The 21,692-nt window shown below is 43.8% G+C and overlaps 1 protein-coding gene across 2 annotated transcripts; it reads left to right on the top strand.

The window, feature by feature from the left end:
• Positions 1-1,236: 1,236 nt before the first annotated feature.
• LOC147462089 (protein ENHANCED DISEASE RESISTANCE 2-like) lies at positions 1,237-19,910 on the top strand. Of its 2 annotated transcripts, none has more exons than XM_086509533.1 (22): positions 1,237-1,570; positions 2,236-2,307; positions 2,378-2,431; positions 2,512-2,577; positions 2,653-2,708; positions 2,807-2,886; positions 3,056-3,193; positions 3,272-3,309; positions 16,784-16,887; positions 16,969-17,064; positions 17,147-17,211; positions 17,283-17,354; positions 17,430-17,594; positions 17,672-17,895; positions 18,004-18,067; positions 18,154-18,329; positions 18,424-18,525; positions 18,607-18,654; positions 18,757-18,900; positions 18,986-19,081; positions 19,164-19,265; positions 19,357-19,910. In XM_086509533.1, the coding sequence occupies exons 1-22, from the start codon at positions 1,394-1,396 to the stop codon at positions 19,450-19,452; spliced, it is 2,235 nt and encodes a 744-aa protein (XP_086365659.1). In that variant the 5' UTR covers positions 1,237-1,393; the 3' UTR covers positions 19,453-19,910. The 2 variants fall into 2 exon arrangements, with proteins under 2 accessions (XP_086365659.1, XP_086365660.1); XM_086509534.1 differs by lacking the exon at positions 1,237-1,570 and adding an exon at positions 1,796-2,073.
• The last annotated feature ends 1,782 nt before the right edge of the window (positions 19,911-21,692 follow it).

Here is a 21,692-nt window from a genome sequence, read left to right as displayed (position 1 = left end):
TGCTACCGCTAATTAAGTTCATCCTCTATATTCTCAAAGTAGTCCCACAAAAATGCTCACACTAATTCTCTGAATTCTGCTATTTTCAAAGTTCATAGGCCATTTCCATTACAGTTTGCGCAAGCCAAGTATGTGGCGTATGCTTAGTATGAAAAGGAGGTTTCTGGGTAGATTGAGGGCCCTATAATTTCATGACCGTTAAACGGTCTATGGGAGGGGGCTCATAGCCAACCATTTTGTGCCATATCAGCATGCTCCTCTCCTCAGGCACCTTCCAATGTACTCTAAAATGTGCCTTTAGTGTTGGTCCACCAAAGCCACCTTGTAGGGGGACAGTGGCCCATAGTGTTCGCCAAAACCCAGGGTGTAGAGTTTGACCAACTAAAATTGCAAAATTCCGATTTTGATTTCTAGCATGCCTTGAAAAAACTGGCAAAAAATAACAAGTTTTAGCATGGTTACCAAGGCAAATGCTTCAAATTTTGACCTAAGGGGCGGTTCAGACTGCCATGAAGGAGAAGAAAAACAGGGGCGACTTGCATAGCTGGCAGCAAATCTTTCACTAAAAAGCAGACTCACGACTTTCAGACCTACCACGAGCTTGGGCGTGCTTTCCCCCCGGACGAGAGGCACTTCTCATCGCTTTTCAACGCAAAACATGGGCAGCCTTTGATCTTGAGCCCTTTGAGTTTGTTGTAACAACCAGAGCTCGCGGTGGGAGTGTGAATAGACAGGCCTGATAAATACATGGCAGGCGTTCGTTGCCTGGGGCAGTCTAAACGCGCCCTAAAAACCGGAATAGTAAATCTACCCAAAAAAGTCTTTGACAAGCCCTAGGCCTAGCTAGCACGGGTTGCCACAGACAATGCCACTTGTAAGTTGTAACTTGTGCGGTATAATTATCGATCAGCCTGTACTTGACCGCAAAAGGAACGGTCACAAGGCGGTCGTGCGGGTCCCGTCGATGATGACGTGGGTTCCGCCGGCGTTTCGACCAACGGTAACACGTCAGTGGGTTGAGGACCGGCTGCAACCGGCTGCGGCGGTCATCTTCGTTACTGCCGATTTTGCCCAAGCGCGTGCAACTGCTGTTTCAGGCGCAAGGTGTTGCCAACCCTGCCTCTCTCTCTCTCTCTCTCCCTCTCTCTCTCTCTCTCTCTCTCTCTCTCAGCTTCGTTCTCTCTCCCCCTTCGTCTCTTCCTCTGCATGTTTATACAGGTTGCCTTAATTCGAAGGGACTTGCCTCGTAAGGCAGCCATGCCGTCCCGTCTGTCATAGCTTTCTTGAGACAGGCTGCCATAGCCTGCCAGCAGGGCTTGGCTGCCATCACCAGCTTTGTGGGTAATCGCGTCTCTGCTCGTAAGAATTGGAGAAGACCATAGAAATAGGGGAGATGAGTTTGGTGGCACCTCCCTCAGACAGTCGAAGCAGCGGAGCCGCTTACGAGGGATGGCTCTACCATGTTGGAGTAAGTTCCCTCGGCTACCAGTTCTGTCGCTCGCGTTATCTCACCATCAAAGGAAAGCGTGTCGAAATGTACACCTGCAATCCTCATGAGCGTCCCGGGAAGGTATGCTCCATCTCTCTCTCTCTCTCTCTCTCTCTCTCTCTCTCTCTCTCTCTCTCACACACACACACACACACACACACACACACGTGAAGGGGCTGAGAGAGAGAGAGAGAGAGAGAGAGAGAGAGAGAGAGAGAGAGGCAAAGAATGTACTTTTGATTTTAAGTTTTTCGATCAGATAGTCTTGCACACAAAGCTTCATTGGTTTATAGACTTTTGAACCTAGCAAGGCCTGCATGAAGGGCTCTGACATCAAGGGTTGCTTGTTTCGTGAATTGGCATACCTCTCCCTCTTCCATGCACATGCACATAGACTTGGAGACAGAGATACAAACACTTTACTTTCAAGCTTCTTGACCTGACAGTCTTATACACAGAGATTCATTGGTCTATAGACTTTTGAACCAAGCACGCCTGCATGGATGGCTCTTTCATCAAGAGTTGCTTGCTCGGTGAATTGGCAGACCTCTCGCTCCTTAAGGGGCATGCACAGACACATGCAGGTGCATCGAGCCACATGCACATTCATTCATATGAACAACTGTGCAACCTTTTCAAGGGGCCAATTTTAAGTAGCCATTACTATTACGTCAACAAGCTCTGGACTGTTGTAGTGTTGTTTCTGAAGGCCTCGTATCTTACCTTTAACCGGTTTCTCTTTGTAGCCTGTGCGATGTGGTGTTGTGGGAAGTAACATGATGGTTGAAGAGCTTGGGCGACAGATTTTTCATAGCCGGGTAAGTGTGCGTGATTTAGGGCTGTAACCTTTTTGTGGTATTGGAATTCTGATTGGGTGTTTGGAAACAGGCCTTATATGTGCTTCGAATTTACAGTTTGTTAGACTCTAGCAAACAGGGCAAGGTACATATCAATGACTGGTTTCAATGAGCTTTCAGTTTTGCACTTGTGAAGCAACTTAAACCTGCTTTCATGGTGGCTAGCTCGCCTGCAGCAGTGCTGGTGAGGCTCAGAAATGGCTTTCTGCATTTCAGCATGCAAAGGAAGAGGTAAGTCAACGTGTGTAATTTCCCTGTTCCAGAGGATTTGGGATGGTTACTAAGTGTTTGCATTTGCTGGTGTAGGCTCTCTATGAAAGTGCAAAGGGTAGTGGTCGTGCAATGTTCGGGACTGAGGAAGAGTAAGTGTGTTTCCCCGGCTTTATTTATTCAGTGATCTATTTGTACATGTAATCTACTTGTGTATGTGCTTTAAGAACGAGTCTGGATAATCTGGCAGGTTTAAGTTAAGTGGCTCTTCCCGTTATCGCTCACGGTCCTCTTTCAAGCTGCCACGGCAATCTGTCAAGATTGGAAGAGGTCTGTTTTTCCTGTGTCATGTGCTGTTCAGGCTTATATGCTGGAGGAAAACTGATTTTATTTTATCCAGAATACTGTTCACCAATTAAAGGTGTTTCATTGAGTTGAAATTATTGTTAAGGGTCTTTGTGTAGCTGGTTGAAGTTCCAGGTAGTTGTTTTCGTACCAGGTCCCGAGTCATTATTGTTGCGTCCCTCTATGGTGGCACAAGACCCAGATGATATGGAGAATGAGATGCTTTTGAGCAAGCATCATGAAAGCGATACCGTCGAGCAAGAAAAATGGAAATGCGTTATGACTGTAAATGGTGCGTAAATGTCAAACTTCTTATCATACTTGGTCTTTATATTAATGTCTTCTGATATGTGCTTTGTTTCGAACTTAGGTCTGCGGTTTTTTGAAGATATTTCTAGGGCAAAAAAGGTAAAGAACGTCCTGTTGAGTGCTGCATCTGTTTGCAATTTAGACTAAACAGCCCCAATTTTCTTCTAAAAATTAAGAAGAGAAGCTTGCCTTGGAGCTGAATGGGGGAAGATGCTAATTGGATTATTTACTAGATTTGACCTTCTGACATGAGGAATTCGTAGGTCTTAAATGTATGCTTGCTATAATTGGGGTGGTGCAAAGATATCTTGCATTCTGGTACTAGTTTGTGATTGTCCATAGTATGCTTGTGACAACTCTTCCCTTAGTCCTAATGGAACAATTTGTTGGCCTAGTCATCAAAGAATTATGGGGTGTGTGTGTGTGTGTGTGTGTGTGTGTGTGTGTGTGTGTGTGTGTGTGGGTGTGGGTGTGGGGGTGAGAGAGAGAGAGAGAGAGAGAGAGAGAGAGAGAGAGTCGTCCAACCTGTGCTTCACACTCTTTCTGTGGCAACAAACTCCTTACCCTCCATCATGCGCAAGCCTGCGGGTCCCTGCACCCTCTTCTGGTAGTCCCCACCCGCCGATCCTGCCCGTCCCGTTCCAGCCTGCACGCGGATGCGCTCTACCGGGTGTTTCCCCTTCCCTTCTTCCACCCTCCCCTCTCATTCTTTTCTGTTGTACTCTAGCCTGTGACGTTTTCTATTTTCAAACTTCTTTCTCCACACAAGTTTTTCTGCTTTCTTGTCTGTTTGCTGCCTGTTACGTATGCATGCGATTTTTCCTTTGTCTGTGATTGGTGTTTTGCCTGCATGCTTACATGTGTCTGTCTGTCTGCTTGCGGGTGGGGTGTGTGTGGATGATTGCTTGCTGCATGTTTTTGCCTGTTTTTCTGTTTAATTCTCTTGGTTTCACTCAATCAGATTAGGTGTTTAAGGCTTGTGGTGGTCATGGAGGATTGGATGGTTGCACCTTTAGCCTCTTGTTCAGCTTGTCCCTTTCAATGTTTTTGCTTATGTAGGCTGCAGAAGGTCATAGCCCTGTGGGATGGCTGTGAGGTTATCTCTCTCTCAAAGTTTTGATGCAAAGTCTTTGGCGGTGGTGTTACAGACTTGGATACTCCAAGCGAGAAAAATCAATAGCAACACACGAACAGAACTTTAAAATCACTGAGCTTTAATATAGAGAAAGAGAGAGAGTCGACATGGCACAACGGAGTTTCGCGCCCAAAAGTACTGGCCCCAAAAACTGGCGCCTCTTTCGGTATTTCTTTATTTATTGATCACAACAGGATACAACACCCGAGGGTCCTCGGACCTCTGCTCTCAGACATCGCGCCCAGAAGCACTAGCCTTAAAGACTTCGGCCCCTTTGATATTTCTTTATTTATTGAGCACAACAAGGTACAACTCCAAAGGGTCCTCTGTTCTCAGACACTGCGTCCAGATGCTTTGCAGAGTGAGGCCTCAAGGCTCTTATAAACAGTACAAGGGAGCACAACAAGGTACAACTCCCGAGGGTCTCTGCTCTCAGACACTGCGTCCAGATGCTCTGCAGAGTGAGGCCTCAAGGGCTCTTATAAACAGTACAATGGATGCCCAAAAGCAGAGCCCCAAAAGCAATCAACTCAAAAGCACTTTTCCCCAAAAGCATCTGCTCTCAAAAGCTAGCGCTGGAGACTCTCAAAAGTAGCCAGTGTAATTTGCAAAAATCCGTACAGCCTTGCCACGTTAGCATCTGTACGATCTTCCACGTCATTATGTCAGTGCATTTTACGAAAATCTTTTTCAGGGTTCGAGCTTGTGTCTTTTAGGGTTTTGGGCCCCATGGCCAGTGCTTCATAAGTTCTTCAAGTTAGTCCGTTAAGTGTCTCTCGTCCACTCGGCCATTTCTCTTCCAGTTGGGCCATGCCACGTCATCACTTTATGACATTTCTCCCTCTTGAAAGAATTGTAATGGCTCTCGATTATGCGTTCAAAAACAACCAAAGGACATAAATTTTTTGTAGTAGACACTGACTCTATGTATTCATGTACTCATGCACCAATCAAGCACTTCTACCAAGACATTTTTCACTGATCAATCACATTCTGCCAAGGGTCTCAGATACATATCTTATCATTGTAACCATTTAGCAATCACATCCAGATTTGTCACTAATCTTTTCACAGATGTCTTGATCTACTAAATCTTGGTACTATGAGATTTATATCTTTTCATTTCACATTTCAATCAAGCAAACCATGTCCATGACCATCCCCACAAGGACAGTACATCCACATAGCATGCAGTTCACAAATCACACACTGAACGTTCAAATCACATTAACATCACTATCGCTGTCGAGATCTTTGATGATCTATTGTAACGAATTTAGCAATCACATCCAGATATGTCCTTGATCTCTCGAAGATGTTTTGATTGACTAAATTTTGCTCCTATCATGTCCATCTCATCTGGAGCACAAGACCGAAATGTTGCAGTCATTTGGTCTTTGAAATATGCACTCAAACACTACTCACATGAGAGCTCATATAACATATACAGTTCCGGAATTTTCAATTCAAAGTACTTCTTTCATAAAGTCATTCAACAGAATATTGTCAGTCCCATCAGTATCTCTGGAATCCAAAGGAACTCAGTGACTTAATGTCACAAACTATTGACATGTCAAGCAAGCCACTAAAGAACGGAGTCAACCTGCAAATCCTGGCCGAGGGGCCTAAACCGTAAGAAGCGGCAGAAGAAGTAGGAGCACAAGAAGTTTTACTAACTTGCAAAGTCTTGCGGAGAGGCCTAGTTTTAAAGAAGAGTTCCCACCAACTTATGGGACCCCGTTCAATGGGGCCTAAGTGACTACAGGCATTAAAATAAAGCACCCAAAAAACTAGCGTGGAGAATTGATGACGTGGTAGCAATCGGGCACGACACACAAGAAAATCACTTAAAAATACTTTACAATTTTATCACACTTTTGAATTAGAGAGTTGACCCAACTCGACGTAGTTCCGCGCCTAGAGGTATCTGGCGCCCCTTTCGGTATATTAATGCTTGAGTAAAGTTACAACTCCCTCGGGCCCTCTCTGCTCAGTTGCTCGTCAGCACATTGAGAAAAAGAGGGGCCTTGGGTTCTATTTAAAGGCCCTTGGCCTCGAAAGCAGTCACATGAGAAGAAGCTTCAAACTCAAAAGCAATTTTACATGAAAAGCTCCTCACTCGAAAGCTGTTGGCTCAAAAGCAACCAACGTGACTCACGGAAATCCGTATAGCCTGTCACGTGGCACAACATCGTCAGCGCAAAATGCAGGCCTGTTGTACAGTTTTGCCACGTCATCAATTTGTGACATACCCGGCGGGTTACGGTTTCCCAGACATAACCCTAGGCGACTTGTAGATCTTGGTTGAGGGACCTAAATTCTAGAAGCAATAAAAGGAGAAGAAGTTCTCACCACCTTACAATTCCTCGACGAGAGGCCCAAAATTTCAAAAGAGTTCCTAGTAACTTATGGAACTTCGTCCGATGGGGCCCTAAATATTAAAATAAAGTAGGACATACAGACACAAAAATTCTCTAGTGTAAATAATCTTAATGTGACAGCTGAATGGACGCTCCATAATTTGCGTTGACAGGTGTCACAAACTGATGACGTGGCAGTCTCTGCTGATGCGAACAAGGTTGTACGGAATTTCGCAGTTCACGCTGACTTGCTGACGTGGCAATAGTACGGAACTCCGCGATTTGTGTTGGCTTTCTAATATGGCAGAATGTATCGACTTCCGCGTTTTACGCTAGCTACTGACATGGCCTGGTTGTACGGATTTTCGCAAATTGGCGCTGCTGCTTTTACTGACAGATTTTTGACTAGTTGCTTTTAGGATCCTGATGCTTTTGAGTTTAATGCTTTTGGAACTTTGCATTTAGCAACCCTTGTAATCTTTATAAGTGACCTAAGGGGGCTCAGTTCTCAGAGCATCTAGAAGCAGAGTTTGAGAGCGAGCACCCGCGGGAAGATGTACTTTGCTCACAGATTAATATAAAATAAATATCGAAAGGGGCGCCAGTCTTTGGGGCCAATCTCTCTTGGCATGGAACTATGTCGCGCCGTGTCGACTTTTGAAATTGTGAAGTGTTTTTGAAGTGAATCTCTGTTGTGTTGCAACAGAATCTAGACTTGGGGTGTCCAAGTTTGTTACAGTGGTATCAGAGCATGACCCGATTTCTCTTCTATCGGGAAATCCGATCCCTTTTCTTGCGACACCTATGAATTCTGAAAAGAATCAATTGACCTCTTCTGCAACCGCTGAGGCGGGAGGAGGCAATACGGTGAATTCAAGCGACTTAGCAAATGGAACGTCAACAACAGGTTGACGAGTGCACAAAGTAGATGCTTCAATTCGCTAAAGGTCCCCAATTTGCAAAATTTTTGACCCAGCAGTAGATGGCTGAAGTTCATACTCAGTGGCAAAAAGCCACCGAACCACCAATTAAACCGGCAATCAAGAAACCTCCTACTCCGAGGATGTTTACTGAAGAAGACCTTCAAGAGGTGGTCCAAACCCAGATCAGTCAGCTTTTGGACACGAACAAGCCCTCGAAGAAGTGCAAGAAGGGGGCTAACTACCCCGGTTACCTGGGCCGTCAATCTTCTTTTGTATCTGCAAGAAAGCAGAAGAAGTGTGCGTTTTCTTGTGACAGTTCTTCTAGCTCTTCCAACTGGAGTGAGGAGGACAGAAAGAGTAAGAAGCGAAGTAAAAAGAAAAGCTTTGGAAAGGACAAGAAAAAAGGCAAAGAAGATTAGATTCCGATCAGTTTTTGATAGGAGTCGTCATCCTCTGACAATTCGGACTTTGACGATCACATGTTGTATGCAAAGAAGAAGCACTTTTATAGAGCCAATCAATACGATTTCCTCGAAGATAAGAGCAAGAAGGCAAAGAAAATTAAAGAGAGTGAAGAGTCCATAAAATTTGGATCCTTTTCTGGATTCCGAGATGCTCCGAGGGCTTTGGCCTTTATTCAGCAGTTTGACATAGCCTTCTCTGGAGGGCATTACTCAAAGCACTCCAAGATCAGGAGGGTTGCATCCTTTTCAAAAGGAAATGCTCAAACATGGTGGTCCACTCTTCTGAGGAAAGAAGCCCCAGTCAAGTGGTTGAAGTTCAAACGGCTCTTTTCTTCTTGGTTGACCTAGGAGTGCGAACAAGATATAAGAACTGCTCCGAACCATCTTCGAATGACCAAGGGTTATTCTTTGGAAGCATATTGCGAGAGGTTTTGGGATTCTTTTCTACCGACCTCTTCGTTTAAGAAGGTAACCTTTAAAGAACAGATTGAACAGTTTTGTTGCGCACTCCCTACAGAGATGCGAGATTACTGCCTTGAACAAAAGTCTGAGTCCATATAACAACTAATGGGACATGTGAAACGGGGAGACTCCCTACAGAGATCTGAGATTACTGCCTTGAACAAAAGTCTGAGTCTATACAATAACTAATGGGACATGTGAAACGGGGATTCTCGATACATTCAAAAAATTTGACTTACCCCACTGATGAAATTTTGACTCAGAGGACTAGACAGACCTCGAACAATGAAAATAGAAAGAAAAAGAATCCCCAGGAAAAGAAAGAGACACGTCTCTGATTGACTCTTAGAGACAGGGATAACTATTCTCAAAGAGGGCAAGTGTTTTGGTTGCGGGGAACAAGGGCACATCTCCGCAAAGTGCCCCAAAAAGGCACGACGAGGATAGACTGAAGATGGGCCAGAGAGTTTTAGAGCAGCTGAGGAACGTGGCAGAAAAGGCAAGATGAAAGCAGGACTGGTACCGGATTGGAACCGACCCAAGCCAGATGGATGAAAGTACAGAATTTTGTCGCGCTTGGGACAAAGTGAAACATCAAGAAGCCCTTATCTTTTTTGATGGAGGAGCCAAGGCCAACTTCATTTCACCTGAATTGGCGGCGCGGCTCGAGATTACACCCGACAGGATGGGGCCACCGACGGAAGCAGTTCTAGCGGCGCTCGGATTATGCCTGTCATTGGTGAACTTCGTTTGCATTGTCAGGGGTATTTAGGGCACAAGGACTTTTACATCATGCCTTTGGAAGGGTGTGACGTCCTCCTAGGAATCCCTTGGTACCATAAGAACAACACTTTGTTCGTTTATGGGGCCAAGAAAGCGACTTTGACAAATGAGAATGACAGAAAAATTGCAGTAGATGTAAAATTGAAGGGCGAGCCTGTCTCTATTGTATGGGCTTCATCCATTTCAAAATTAATGAAATCCAATCTTTTTGTTTACTCCATCTATTTGAAAGAATTGAATGATAAACATCGAACGAACATGTCTGAACTAGACAAAGAACGACAAGATTTTTTGCACACACTTGTTGTCTGTTTTTCAGAAGGCGTGCCAGGTGAGTTACCCTTATCTCGTCCTGAGGACCATATTATTGATCTGATTCTTGGAAGCATACCACCGAACCGAAATGGCTACCTTACCGTGTTAGCCGAGCCCAGAATGAAGGAATCATGAACCAAGTGAAAGACCTTAAAAAGGGTCTCATCCAACCGAGTACTTCCCCTTGCTGTTCTTCGGTTTTACTGGTACTAAAGAAAGACGGATCTTGGAGGATGTGCATTGACTATAGAGCTTTCTATAAAATCACTATCAAGAACAGATTTCCGATTTGAAGGGTCGATAATATTTTTGACCGACTTCAAGGATCCTCTTGTTTCAGTAGGATTGATTTGAAAAGAGGATCGCTCCGGGAGATGTCTACAAGACAGCCTTTTGGACAACCTTTGGTTTATACGAATTTTTGGTGATGCCTTTTGGACTTACCAATGCTCCAGCGACTTCCAACTGAATGATGGATAGGATTTTCCGAGAGCATCGATCTTTTGTGGGCACTTTCTTTGATGATATTATAGGTTTCTCCAAGGATGAAGAAGAACATCGACACCATTTGCTACAGGTCGTTTAGGCATTGCGAGATCACAGATTAGTTATCAATGCCAAAAAGAGTGAGTTTTTCTTGCCAGAGATACACTTTTTGGGACACATCGTCTAAGAAGCAGGAGTACAGATAGACTCGGCCAAGATTGAGACTATCCGTGATTGGCTAGACTTAAAGAATGTTCATGAAGTGTGAAGCTTTTTGGGCTTGTGTTCTTACTACCGACTGTTCATTCGGAAGTTTGCAGAGGTAGCTTCCCCTTTGCACTTCTTGACTCAGAAAGGAGTCCCTTTCTCGAGGCGACCGACAGAGGTGACTGCCTTTCAAACACTTAAAGGAAAAATTGACTACTGGACCAGTGTTGGCTTTGCCAGACTTGCAAAAGCCATTCGAAATTTATTGTGATGCTTGCGGTCGTAGTCTGGGAGCGGTCTTGATGCAAGCAGGCCATGTGATTGCTTATGAAAGCAGAATTTTTTCAAGGCCAGAACTAGTAGCACATATTTATGAGAAAGAGCTATTGGCAGTGATCCATGCTCTTATTCAGTGGCAACATTACCTACTCGAAGCCGATTTCACGGTCTTTAATGATCATCAGTGATTACGCTACTTCTTGTCACAGAAGCAGCTTTCGGAACAGCAGATGCGGTGGGTTAACATCTTGTCACAGTTTCACTTCTAGATTGTCCATGTTCAAGGACAAAAAAACTTAATGGCAGATGCATTGTCTCTGAAGACCCTAGTCTTGGCTATTTTCACGATTCACCATAGAAGCTTCGAGAATATGGTTGACCAATACGCCACCGATCCACATTTTTCGATGTGTTTACTCGGATACAGAATGGGGAGATAGTACTTACTAGGTATTCCATATGGGATGGCTATTTGATGAAGAAAACAATGTTGTGTGTTACACAGCTGTTGAGGAAAAAGGTTTTGACTGAGTGCCATTGTCCATCTTTTACGGGTCACCGCGACTCAAGAAAGGTGTGGAGTGTTATTTCTTTTGGCCGAGACTCAAGAAGGATGTGGACGACTTTGTTCGCAGTTGTTTAGTATGCCAAAGGGTCAAGTTTGACATACATAAGACATAGGGATTACTATAGCCTTTACCCACTCTCACCCGCCCCTGGGAAAGTATTGCAATGGATTTCATCTTTGATCTCCCGAAGACACAGAGTGGACACGATGGCATTTGGACTGTCATTGACAGATTTAGCAAGCAAGCTCACTTCATTCCAGTGAAGAAAACAGTCAAGCCTGACCATTTAGCGAGATTGTTCATTGCACATATTTTTTGATTACATGGCATGCCTGAGAGAATAGTCTCTGACAGAGATCCCCAATTCACGAGTTTGTTTTGGAGGGCTATTTGGAAGAACATTGGCATGTAGTTGCAGTTCTCGTCATCATTCCAACAACAGCAGACAGATGGGCAATTTGAGATTGCAAATTCAGTTGTAACAGACTTGGACACCCCAAGTCTAGAATCTCTCGCAGCACGAGAGAGAATCAGTTAATGTCACAAACTGGTGACGTGGCATGTCCGGACACTTTCACAGCAGGGTACATGGTCGGAAAATGTAGCAGCAAACTGGCGTGGCAGTACCGTACGGATTTCCGCTCTTCACGTTGATTGCTGTACGAAAATCCTGCTTTTTTGCGCTAAGCTGCTGACGTGGCAGTGCGTACGAAAAATCAGCTGGCTGGATCTATGTGGGCTGATTTTGGCAGCTTTTGAGCCAACTGCTTTATTTTAAGAAGCTTAAGGGCTTTTGATTTTTGGGGCTCTGCTTTTGGGCATCCCTTGTACCTTATAAATAAGTGGGCAGGGCCCTCACTTCTTAGAGCATCTGGACGGAGAGTATGAGAGTCAGAACCCTCCCACACTCTTGTACTTTGAACACAGATTAATACAAAAAGAAGTCTTTGGGGCCAATATCTCTAGACACGGAACTCCGCTGGGCCGTGTCGAATCAAGTGTGAATTGTGAACTATTTTGAAGTGAATCTCTGCTGTGTCGCGGTAGAATCTTGACTTGGGGTGTCCAAGTTTGTACAGTGGTATCAGAGCGCGGTCGATTTCTCTTCTACCGAGAAATCTGATCCTTTTCTCGCAGCACTTATGGATTCAAACAAAGAACAGTCGACTTACTCTTCATCTGGGGATGCAGAAAGAGATCACGAAGAAGATTCTCACAAAGAGTACTGCCCACCTCGGCCTACTCAGGCAGAGATTGAAGAGATGGAACGTCGACAATTGGTTGACGACGCGGCAAAGATGATGATCAACATTGCAAAGGATCCGAAATCTGTAAAAAATTTTACTCGGACATCCTTCAATGAGGTGCACACCCAATGGCAGAAGGCCACAGAGCCACCCCTCAAACAGGCACTCAAGAAACCTCCTACTCCGAGGATGTTTACAGAGCAAGAATTGGAAGAGGTGGTTGATACACGGATTACTCAGCTTTTTGACGCGAACAACAAAGCCAAAAAGCACTACAAAAAGCAGAAGAAAGGAACTAACTTCCCGGGTTATTTGGGTCGTCAATCTACTTTTGCTTCGGCAAGAAAGCAAAAGAAGTGAGTGCGATTTGAAGGAGTATCCAGTTCTTCTTCTGACAGTTCTTCTAGCTCTTCTGACTCGAGCGAAGAAGACAGGAAAGGGAAAAAGCGAAGCAAAAAGCAAAAGCTTCGGAAAGGGCAAGAAAAAGGCAAAGAAGCCTAAGTTTCGCCCAGTTTTCGACAGTTATACAGAGGACTCGTCTTCAAATAGTTCGAACTCCGACGATCACAGACTTTACGCAAAGAAGAAGCATTTTCTATAAAGCCAACCAGTATGACTTCCTCGAAGATAAAAGCAAGAAAGTTCGAGAATTTAAAGGTGGACAGTTAATTAAGTTTGACAATTTTTCTGGATTCCGAGATGCTTCGAGGACTTTGGCCTTCATACAGCAGTTTGATATAGCTTTCTCTGGAGGGAATTACTCAGAGCAAGAAAGCGCAAGTTAAATGGCTGAAATTTAAAAGGCTTTTTATTTCTTCTTGGCTGACTCGGGAGTACGAACAAGATATATGAACTGCTTGGAATCATCTTCGGATGACCAAGAGAGATTCTTTGGATGCATATTGCGAGAGATTTTGGAGCTCTTTTCTACCAGCTTCTTCATTTAAGAAGATCTCGTTCAAAGAACAGATTGAGCTGTTTTGCTGCGGACTTCCTACAAAAATCCGATATCACTGCTTAGAACAAAAGTCAGATTCTATGCAAGCCCCCACCCCGTTCGTGTCATCCACCCATGGTTACGTGTTCGTCTTGCTGGCCTCCCTGCTTATACCTGCGCGTTCACAGGGCTGCCCCGGGGCCCTTCTACCTGAGCTACCGTTGCTTGCTGCAGCCTTGCTATCGTCGTCTGCTAGCCCTAGCGAGCCTCTTGTCACCAACGCACGCATCTGTCTCGTGCCACCTATGAGACCCCAGCTCTTGTAACCAACGTGCACTCTAACCTGGTTCGTCGCCTGATTTTACTTGCCGTCATTTCCTCTGCCCGTCACCTGCAAGTCCCCACCCCGTTTGTGTCATCTGCCCATGGTCACGTGTTCGTCTCGCTTGCCTTGCTCCCCATGCCTGCGAGTTCACAGGGTTGCCCCTGCTTCTACTCGAGCTACCCCTGCTTGCTAAAACGAATGCGCGGAGAGGATCTCCACGGATCACCTAGCATGCCATGTTAGCCTTTGTCCGTATTCTCTGCTGGGGTGGTCATGCCACGTCATCTGTTTGTGACATCTCTGATACCACTGTAAGGCTTGGGCACCCCAAGTCAAGAATCGGGCACGACACACAAGAGAATCACTGAAAATACTGCACAACTTTATCACACTTTAAAATTGAGTCGACATGGCCGGACGTAGTTCCGTGCCCAGAGGTATTGGCCCCAAAACCTGGCGCCTCTTTCTGTATTTCTCTATTATATTAATGCTTGAGCAAAATACAACACCCGAAGGGGTCCTCTGCTCTCAAACTCTGTGTCCAGATGCCTTGAAGAGTGAGGCCCCTTGGGCCTGCTTATTCTTAGAAGGGATGTCCCAAAAGCTTCTAAATTCAAAAGCAAAAAGTCCCAAAAGCAACTGGTCCCAAAAACTGGCAGAAAAGCAGGCATCACAATTTGCGGAAATCCATATAGACTGCCCCGTCATCATCTGTCAGCGCAAATTGCGAAAGGTCGTATTGTCTGCCACGTTAGCATGTCAGCGCAGTTTTCTGGATTCTGCCACGTTAGCCTCTGTCTGCCTTGGGTGGTCATGCCACGTCATCTGTTTGTGACATACTCCCGCTCTTGAAAGAATTGTAATTGTCCTCGATTACGCCTGCAAAATCAAACATAAGCCATAAACCAGTTCAGTAGACGCTGACTAAGTACCGACGCACTAGATGACACAAATCCAGCACTTGTACAAAGATGACAGTCACATCACAATTAGATCATATCACATAGAATCTAGGAGCATGATTCCTAGCAACTTGTTTAGTAATCCCATCTAGATCCGCATCGGATCTCACTGATGTTGGATTTACCAATCCCATATTGCGAGCACATCCATAGATTTTGTTCTGACTAGGACCATGATTCTTGGCAACGTATTTAGTAATCGCATCTAGATCCATGCCAAATCTCACTGATGTCGGATTAACTAATCCCATATTGCGATCATGTCCATAGATTTCTCAAGACCGAAATGTTGCAGTCATTTTGTCAATCATTCCATCTGCACTCAAACACTGTCTTGTGTAAGTAATCATTTCCGAGGATCCCAATCCATCAATCACACACTGAGTTCATATTGATAATAGTGATTCAATCATTTAGTTCTAGTTGTGTGAGCATCTCATCACGCAGGAACTCTTGATGCGCTCACGACAATTCCATTGGATCATGATTCAAAATTCATGATTCTTTTCGTTATCAGGTTCATTCTGGATCTGTCATTGCTTCAAATCCGTCATCATCTCATTCTTGATTTTCACCTGTTTATCTGCACACAACTAGCAAGTTCTTCCAGAGAACATTAATTTCATACATAAATCAAATTCGTCTTGGGAATTTCCATGCAGTTCACAAATCATGCACTTAGTTCATATTGAACACGGTTTTTCAATCATCTAGTCATCTCATCCGTCCAGAAGTCTTGATGCACCTAGATCCCTGTGTATATCTCTTACGAACTCTTGATGCGCTCACCACAATATCCAGTCATCTCATTCATATGGGAATCTTGATGTATTAGAATCATTCATTCAAATTTTAAACAAAATTCATCATTCTTATCTTGAATCAACCGATTCATTCCTGAGCTGTCGTTGCTCTCGATTGCTTTCAGATGCAAATTCATGCTTTGTCATCCTCGATTTCACCTACAAAACAGGCAAAATTTCAAGCAAATGGTTCACCTCGTTGCGAAAGAGTCGATGTCCGGCTCCATGATTCCAAATGCTTTCATATGCAAGTTCCTTGCTCCCAGTGATTATCTACACACAGATAACAAGAGCTTCCAAAAACGTTAATTCCACACATTATGCGAAAACCCTAATTTTCCAAAGTTGTTGGATATAAGATATGTCCGCGTCAATGCTTAGAGCTTGTTGAGAGGATCAACTTTGCCTTCTGTCACATCCAAATTCTCAACCGTTGAAGAGATTTTTAAAGGTCTTCTGGCAAACTTTCTTGCCGTCGTATTCTTCATTCGTTTGTTCAGTTCCCATGCCGGATTTCAACCTTCTTTGCTTGCCCAGCGAGAGAGGGTGTTATCTCTGTTAGATTCTCCGCGAAAACCCATGTGTACTTCTTGGGTTCTTTATGGCTTATGCCCTGTAAGACAGAGTAGTGAAGACGGGAGCATGCCCGATGCGTGATGAAGTAAGGGTGGGAGTGCCTAATAAGTCCGGGATCGGGGCACAAAGATTCTTTGATATCAATTCCAAAGTGCCCAAGTGCCCTGTCTCCTCTTTGAATAGGACTTGAGAAAAGCACAAGCTTGATGCTCTGATACCACGTGCCCGATGCGTGATGAAGTAAGGGTGGGAGTGCCTAATAAATCCGGGATCGGGGCACGAAGATTCTTCGATATCAATTCCAAACTGCCCAAGTGCCTTGTCTCCTCTTTGATAGGACCGGTATGCTTTGAGAAAAGCACAGACCTGATGCTCTGATACCACTGTCACAGCCTTGGGCACCCCAAGTTGGGAATTGGGCAGGACTGTTGGTTTGGTCATGAAGATGTGCAAAGGGTGAAGCCCCACTTTTATTGTGTGTGTGTGTGTGTGTGTGTGTGTGTGTGTGTGTGTGTGTGTGTGTGTGTGTGTGTGTGTGTGTGTGTGTGTGAGAGAGAGAGAGAGAGAGAGAGGTGAAGCCCCACTTTTGACCTCGATTCTTATGTAATGCAAAGGGTGAAGCCCCACTTTTATTGTGTGTGTGTGTGTGTGTGTGTGTGTGTGTGTGTGTGTGAGAGAGAGAGAGAGAGAGAGAGAGAGAGAGAGAGAGAGAGAGAGGAGAGAGGTGTTAATTTTGACAGGGTAGGAAAGGCTCCAAATTCATGAAATCGGTTGGTGTGGTGGAAGCGACACCGGATCAAGTTTTTGATATGATAATGACTCTTGACAAACATCAGCGCCTCCAGTGTGTAATTTCTTGCAGATGTGTAGCAAGCGTTTGGAATGGTTTGTAATATCCTAAGCACTTGTAGTGTGTTTGTCATAGGTGGGATGTTTTAACAGGTGATCTCGAGCTCGTAAAGGATGTTGATGGCCATTCTGATATTGCACATGGTGTTTATGATCCAAAGTACTACAGACGGTCAGTTAATCACATACAGTCAATAACATTGTTTGATTAGTTTTTTCTGTGATGGGTATTGACTGATTGATACCTCTTTCAGATGGTGCCTCAAAAAAGACTTTCTATTTTTACGGCGATGGAGACATGATCAAGATGGCTCTTTTTGTAAGTTTCAATATTTTCTCTCGCCTAACATATATGACACATACCGTTTGTTTACCCAATGTGGTTTGCAGGCATAACTGAAGACGCGGCGGCTCATAAAAAATGCCCTCGCAAATTTTTCCATCGCCGAGTCAAGCTAAATCGTAGGCCATCTTTATTTTGAATGATTTCTTATATGTTAATGCCTTAGGTTACTCACGAAAGCTCCATCGTTGCAGCAACGGTGTGGGAAATCTGTCCCCTCCCTTCAAGATATGGTACATCAAGATCTCTCGTCACTCAGATTATGGAGATTAAATTTACAGGCTGCCAGTTAATGCAAAAGTTGTTCCCCTCCAATTTCCAGACAACTACGCCCTACTTCTTACTGTGCAGGACAGCAGGTTTGAGGCTTCCAGAAAGGACTTCTTTGTCTCTCTTCATTTATAACAAGCTTCATTTACTTTCATGTGTATGCCAGGCTTACGGGAGTTCTTTGCTGCAAGCAATGAGGCTAGTGTTGATGTTGAGCCAGCAGGTTCTTGCTCATCACTACTTACCCCTGAAGGAGAAAGGACTCCTCAAACCATAGCGGAAGGGTCAGTCCCAGAAGTTAATGAGCAGTTTTATGATGCGATCGCTTTGGATGACTTGTCTGGAGAGGAGGATGGCGAATCTCAAGAGCAACTCCTACGAAAGAGCAAGGTTTCTCCAAATATTTCTGATGAGAAGCAATGTATTTTTGGCAGTGAATATTCATGTTTCTGTGCTAAACATAGTGTGGGCTAAATTCTTTTTTTGGTTTACAAGCAGGGAAGCGTATTAGGAAGTTCGTCATGGACTCTTAGACTAGGCTTGCCAAGCAAAAGACCTCCATGTGTGTTCCTCCTTGGTTTTGTACGATCTCTTTCTTTTAGTTATTGTCAATTCTCAATTCTTATATGCGGGTGTGATTATGGACAGGTCGGGAGGATAATAGTGATCTTATATTAACTGCTATACCTGTGGACATTGATGTGAGTTTCTGCAAAACCTCCCTTAGGCAAGGGCATGGCGATGGCGATTCTGACTGTTGGACAGATCCTGGAGGTCAAGGCTTTATGGTCCGTGGGAGGACATATATCCAGGACAATATAAAGGTCAGTTATTCCTCTGCTCGTTTCAATTGTCCTGCTCTATCTGCAGCTCAAATTTTCATGTTGTTTCTGCTTTTCTCATGTTCTTTCTCTTCAGGTGCCAGGTGGAGATCCTCTTTTGAAGCTTCTTGGAGTCGATTGGTTTAGGGATGAAAAAAGGATCGACATGGTGGCAAAACATCCTCATAGCTTGGTGAAGGTCAGAATGGATTAGCCAAACCATCTGCATTTATGTTTTGCACCTCAAGAAGTTACAAACCCGATTGTATTCTTTTTGCAGTCAGCTGAATTGAAAAAACTGCCTTTCGTGCTTATTTTCAACCTTCAGGTGAAAGAGAGCTCTTGTCTACAGGGTCTTGCAAAGTTATTGCAGTAAGAAACGATACGACATCTTGGTTTTGGGGACTAACAAGTACAGCTTTGTTTTCAGATTCCTGCCAAACCTAATTACAGCTTGGTCTTTTACTATGGAGCACATAAACCTATAAATCCAGGTTCCTTGCTTCACAGATTTGTAACGGGCGATGATGCTTTTCGAAACTCACGCCTTAAACTCATCCCCAGGATTGTAGAGGTATGGGTGTATTTCGATACCAAATCTATCCACGTTCAGGTTTACTATATGTTTGGGATTGAGTATCTGGTATTTCTTGTTGCAGGGGTATTGGGTGGTAAAGCGTGCTGTTGGAACGAAGGCATGCTTGCTTGGGAGAGCTTTGACATGCAACTACCACTCTGGAGACAACTTTCTAGAGGTTTCTATCTAATCTTTGACAACAACATAATCGAGCAAATTTAAGATGCATTTTGGTCATGTACTTGTTCATCTTTTGGCAGATAGACGTCGATGTGGGTTCGTCCTCAGTGGCACGCAGTGTATGTGGGCTTGTTCTCAATTATGCAACCACTGTGGTGATAGATTTTGCAATGCTGATTGAGGTTTGTGCAAAGAACTCGACTCATTAACGTGATGAATTGGACTTGGTGTATCAAACCTCATTCTACATAAATTTTGTCTGCTATTGTGCAGGGGGTTGACGAAACTGAGTTGCCCGAGTATTTATTGGGTGCTAGTAGGATACACAAGATCAACCCATCGTCTGCGACACCTTTTGAGAGCATGTAGCATCAAGAGCCTGACCTGTTTGCATATTGCATTTCTGTATGCTGCGGACAAAGGCAGCATTGCCTCTAGCAAGCTATGTACCGTGGCAGGACTCTGCTGAAGATGATTGTGTGAGAACAAGTGCTACAAGGAAGTTGCCAGGTGACATATATAGGAGAGGATCGGGACATTCGTACTGATGGCGGACATCAGAGAACCAAACAAGAAAATTCATTATGGACACTAAAGAACCTAAAGTTGAAGATACATATACAACATGACGATACATAATATACCCACATTCTTTTGTAAAGTAAATATTTATTCAGCACTCCACAGCTGCAAGCCTTGGTACTATGGTAGGAGTTAGGTGGTCAAATTCTTTCTCTCTCTAAGGAAGAGAGATGAACAATAATGAAGATCAAGAATGGGTTTTCCTTGTAATAATTCTTCTCAAAGGTAGATCTCCCTCAACTCCTCGTCGGTTAGATCTTTAAGGTCTCTTGGGATAGTTTCCTACGACGTTAAAACTGTCTTCTTTCTTCTTCTTCTTCTTCTCTCTCTCTCTCTCTCTCTCTCTCTCTCTCTCTCTCTCTTTTCTTTGCATTCAATATCTTGCTGAAACTCTTTTATTTTTGATTTTTTTTGGGGTGGAGCAGGGAAATCATATAAAGAAGTCAGAGCATGCATAAAAGGCTGTCAAGTTGTACATGGGCCTTGTTGTATCGATACCTAACATTTTCTCAGCTGCCAAATTAATCAGAATGAAAATCTTCTTGAAATTATACAAGGAGAGCATTATATGAAGAGTGATGTATATAGGAAGTTGTTCAAAGCAATCCTTATGCACCATCAATGAAGGTAAAGAAGTAGGCCTACTATTGTCTAAATGCCGGCCGTAATCTGCATCCAAAAAAAGAAGGGCATCTTGCAAGATCCCTCCCAATAAACCACAATCCACGAAGGCAAAACTGAAGGGGCTGACAACTATTGACGTCGACAGAGGTGCGTTGGTGGAAACTTCATGACTGGTGTGGGAGGGGTGTCCTGGCTGTCTTTTGTGGAGCCATGTGGGCTTGCAAGCAAACGGGGGGAGAGCAGACGTGGACATCCAACAACACCACATGGGTTGCGCGCCTAACATCGAATTCAGCACGGCTTGACGGTTAGCTCACAAAGTTGGAAACGTTCTCGAGAGTCGGTTCTTCAATTCGGTTCCCGATGTTGGTGGTAGAATTTTGGTATGGATGCGTTGCTACGAGTATTGTGGGTGAAGATTCTAGCTAGTGAAAAGAGAAACTAGATAGTAAGTAGTATGTAATGGTGATACATGCTTCTTCGCCTCCAAAAAAATACACAGATCCTTGATACCTTTCATGTAACAACAAAGTCTTTTAACATCCATCTAGACGAGCACCATGTGCTCTTTGGCAAGCAAAGCAAGAATTGCCCTAAGAGTAGTCATTTTGATCACATGAGAAAAGATGTCAAATGTCAAATGTCAAATTCTATAACCTTTTATTGATTGAGCGAATTTTATAACCTTTTTTTTTTTTTGAGTCCTTTGCCTTTCATCACATATTGCATGTAGACCCACTAGCAAGGCAAAGCACTCTTTCATTAGGCACATGTAGTAAGTCCCAAGTATAATTGTTATGCAAAGAACGCATTTACAATTGCGTAGCATGACATCACTTCAGCTTGCCATCTCTCAACATAGCTTCTTCACATCAAAAATGGATCTTCACAATCAATCAATACACATTTCTAGTTGCAGGATGTCACACCCTTTCAGACCTTCATAACTCGACTTTAGTTGTAGCATGCACTTCTTGTCTTTTTAACCCAACACTTGGTACATTTGACACTATGTACTATATAGAAGTTCATCTTGGATCACCACTCTTGTTATCTAAATAATATGAACAACATGTCACCCTCATTGAAGAAAGATCATTTCATTTCACATTTTTCTCGGCGTGGAAGGAGTCACATCTCATGAGACTTACCATAACCAAGAAAAATGCACTTTCCTGACTTTGGATCAAGCTTACTTTGCATTTCCTTTTTGGAATATGACAACACATCACAACCAAAGTATCTCAGATGAACATAAGAGGGTCTCGCCAAGAACGTTCTCATCTATAGCTTTGGTCAATGGTCTAGTGATAAGATGATTTGCACTAGCAACAAATTCTCCCCAAAGTTCATTGTGTGATGGTGCATTGAATAGTGTGCTATTATGTTATAACTATCCTCTT

The sequence above is a fragment of the Adiantum capillus-veneris genome, chromosome 3 (assembly GCF_014529385.1).
Source record: "Adiantum capillus-veneris isolate H3 chromosome 3, ASM1452938v2, whole genome shotgun sequence".
NCBI lineage: Eukaryota > Viridiplantae > Streptophyta > Polypodiopsida > Polypodiales > Pteridaceae > Adiantum > Adiantum capillus-veneris.
The sequence above is the reverse complement of the archived record's forward strand: the minus strand, read 5'-3'. Positions and strand labels throughout refer to the sequence as shown.

Coding starts and splice junctions, on each gene's coding strand:
- LOC147462089 (XM_086509533.1), top strand. CDS start 1,394: ATGAGTTTGGTGGCACCTCCCTCAGACAGTCGAAGCAGCGGAGCCGCT. Junction 17,065..17,146: donor GATCCAAAGTACTACAGACG/GTCAGTTAATCA, acceptor TACCTCTTTCAG/ATGGTGCCTCAAAAAAGACT. Junction 17,212..17,282: donor TGATCAAGATGGCTCTTTTT/GTAAGTTTCAAT, acceptor TGTGGTTTGCAG/GCATAACTGAAGACGCGGCG.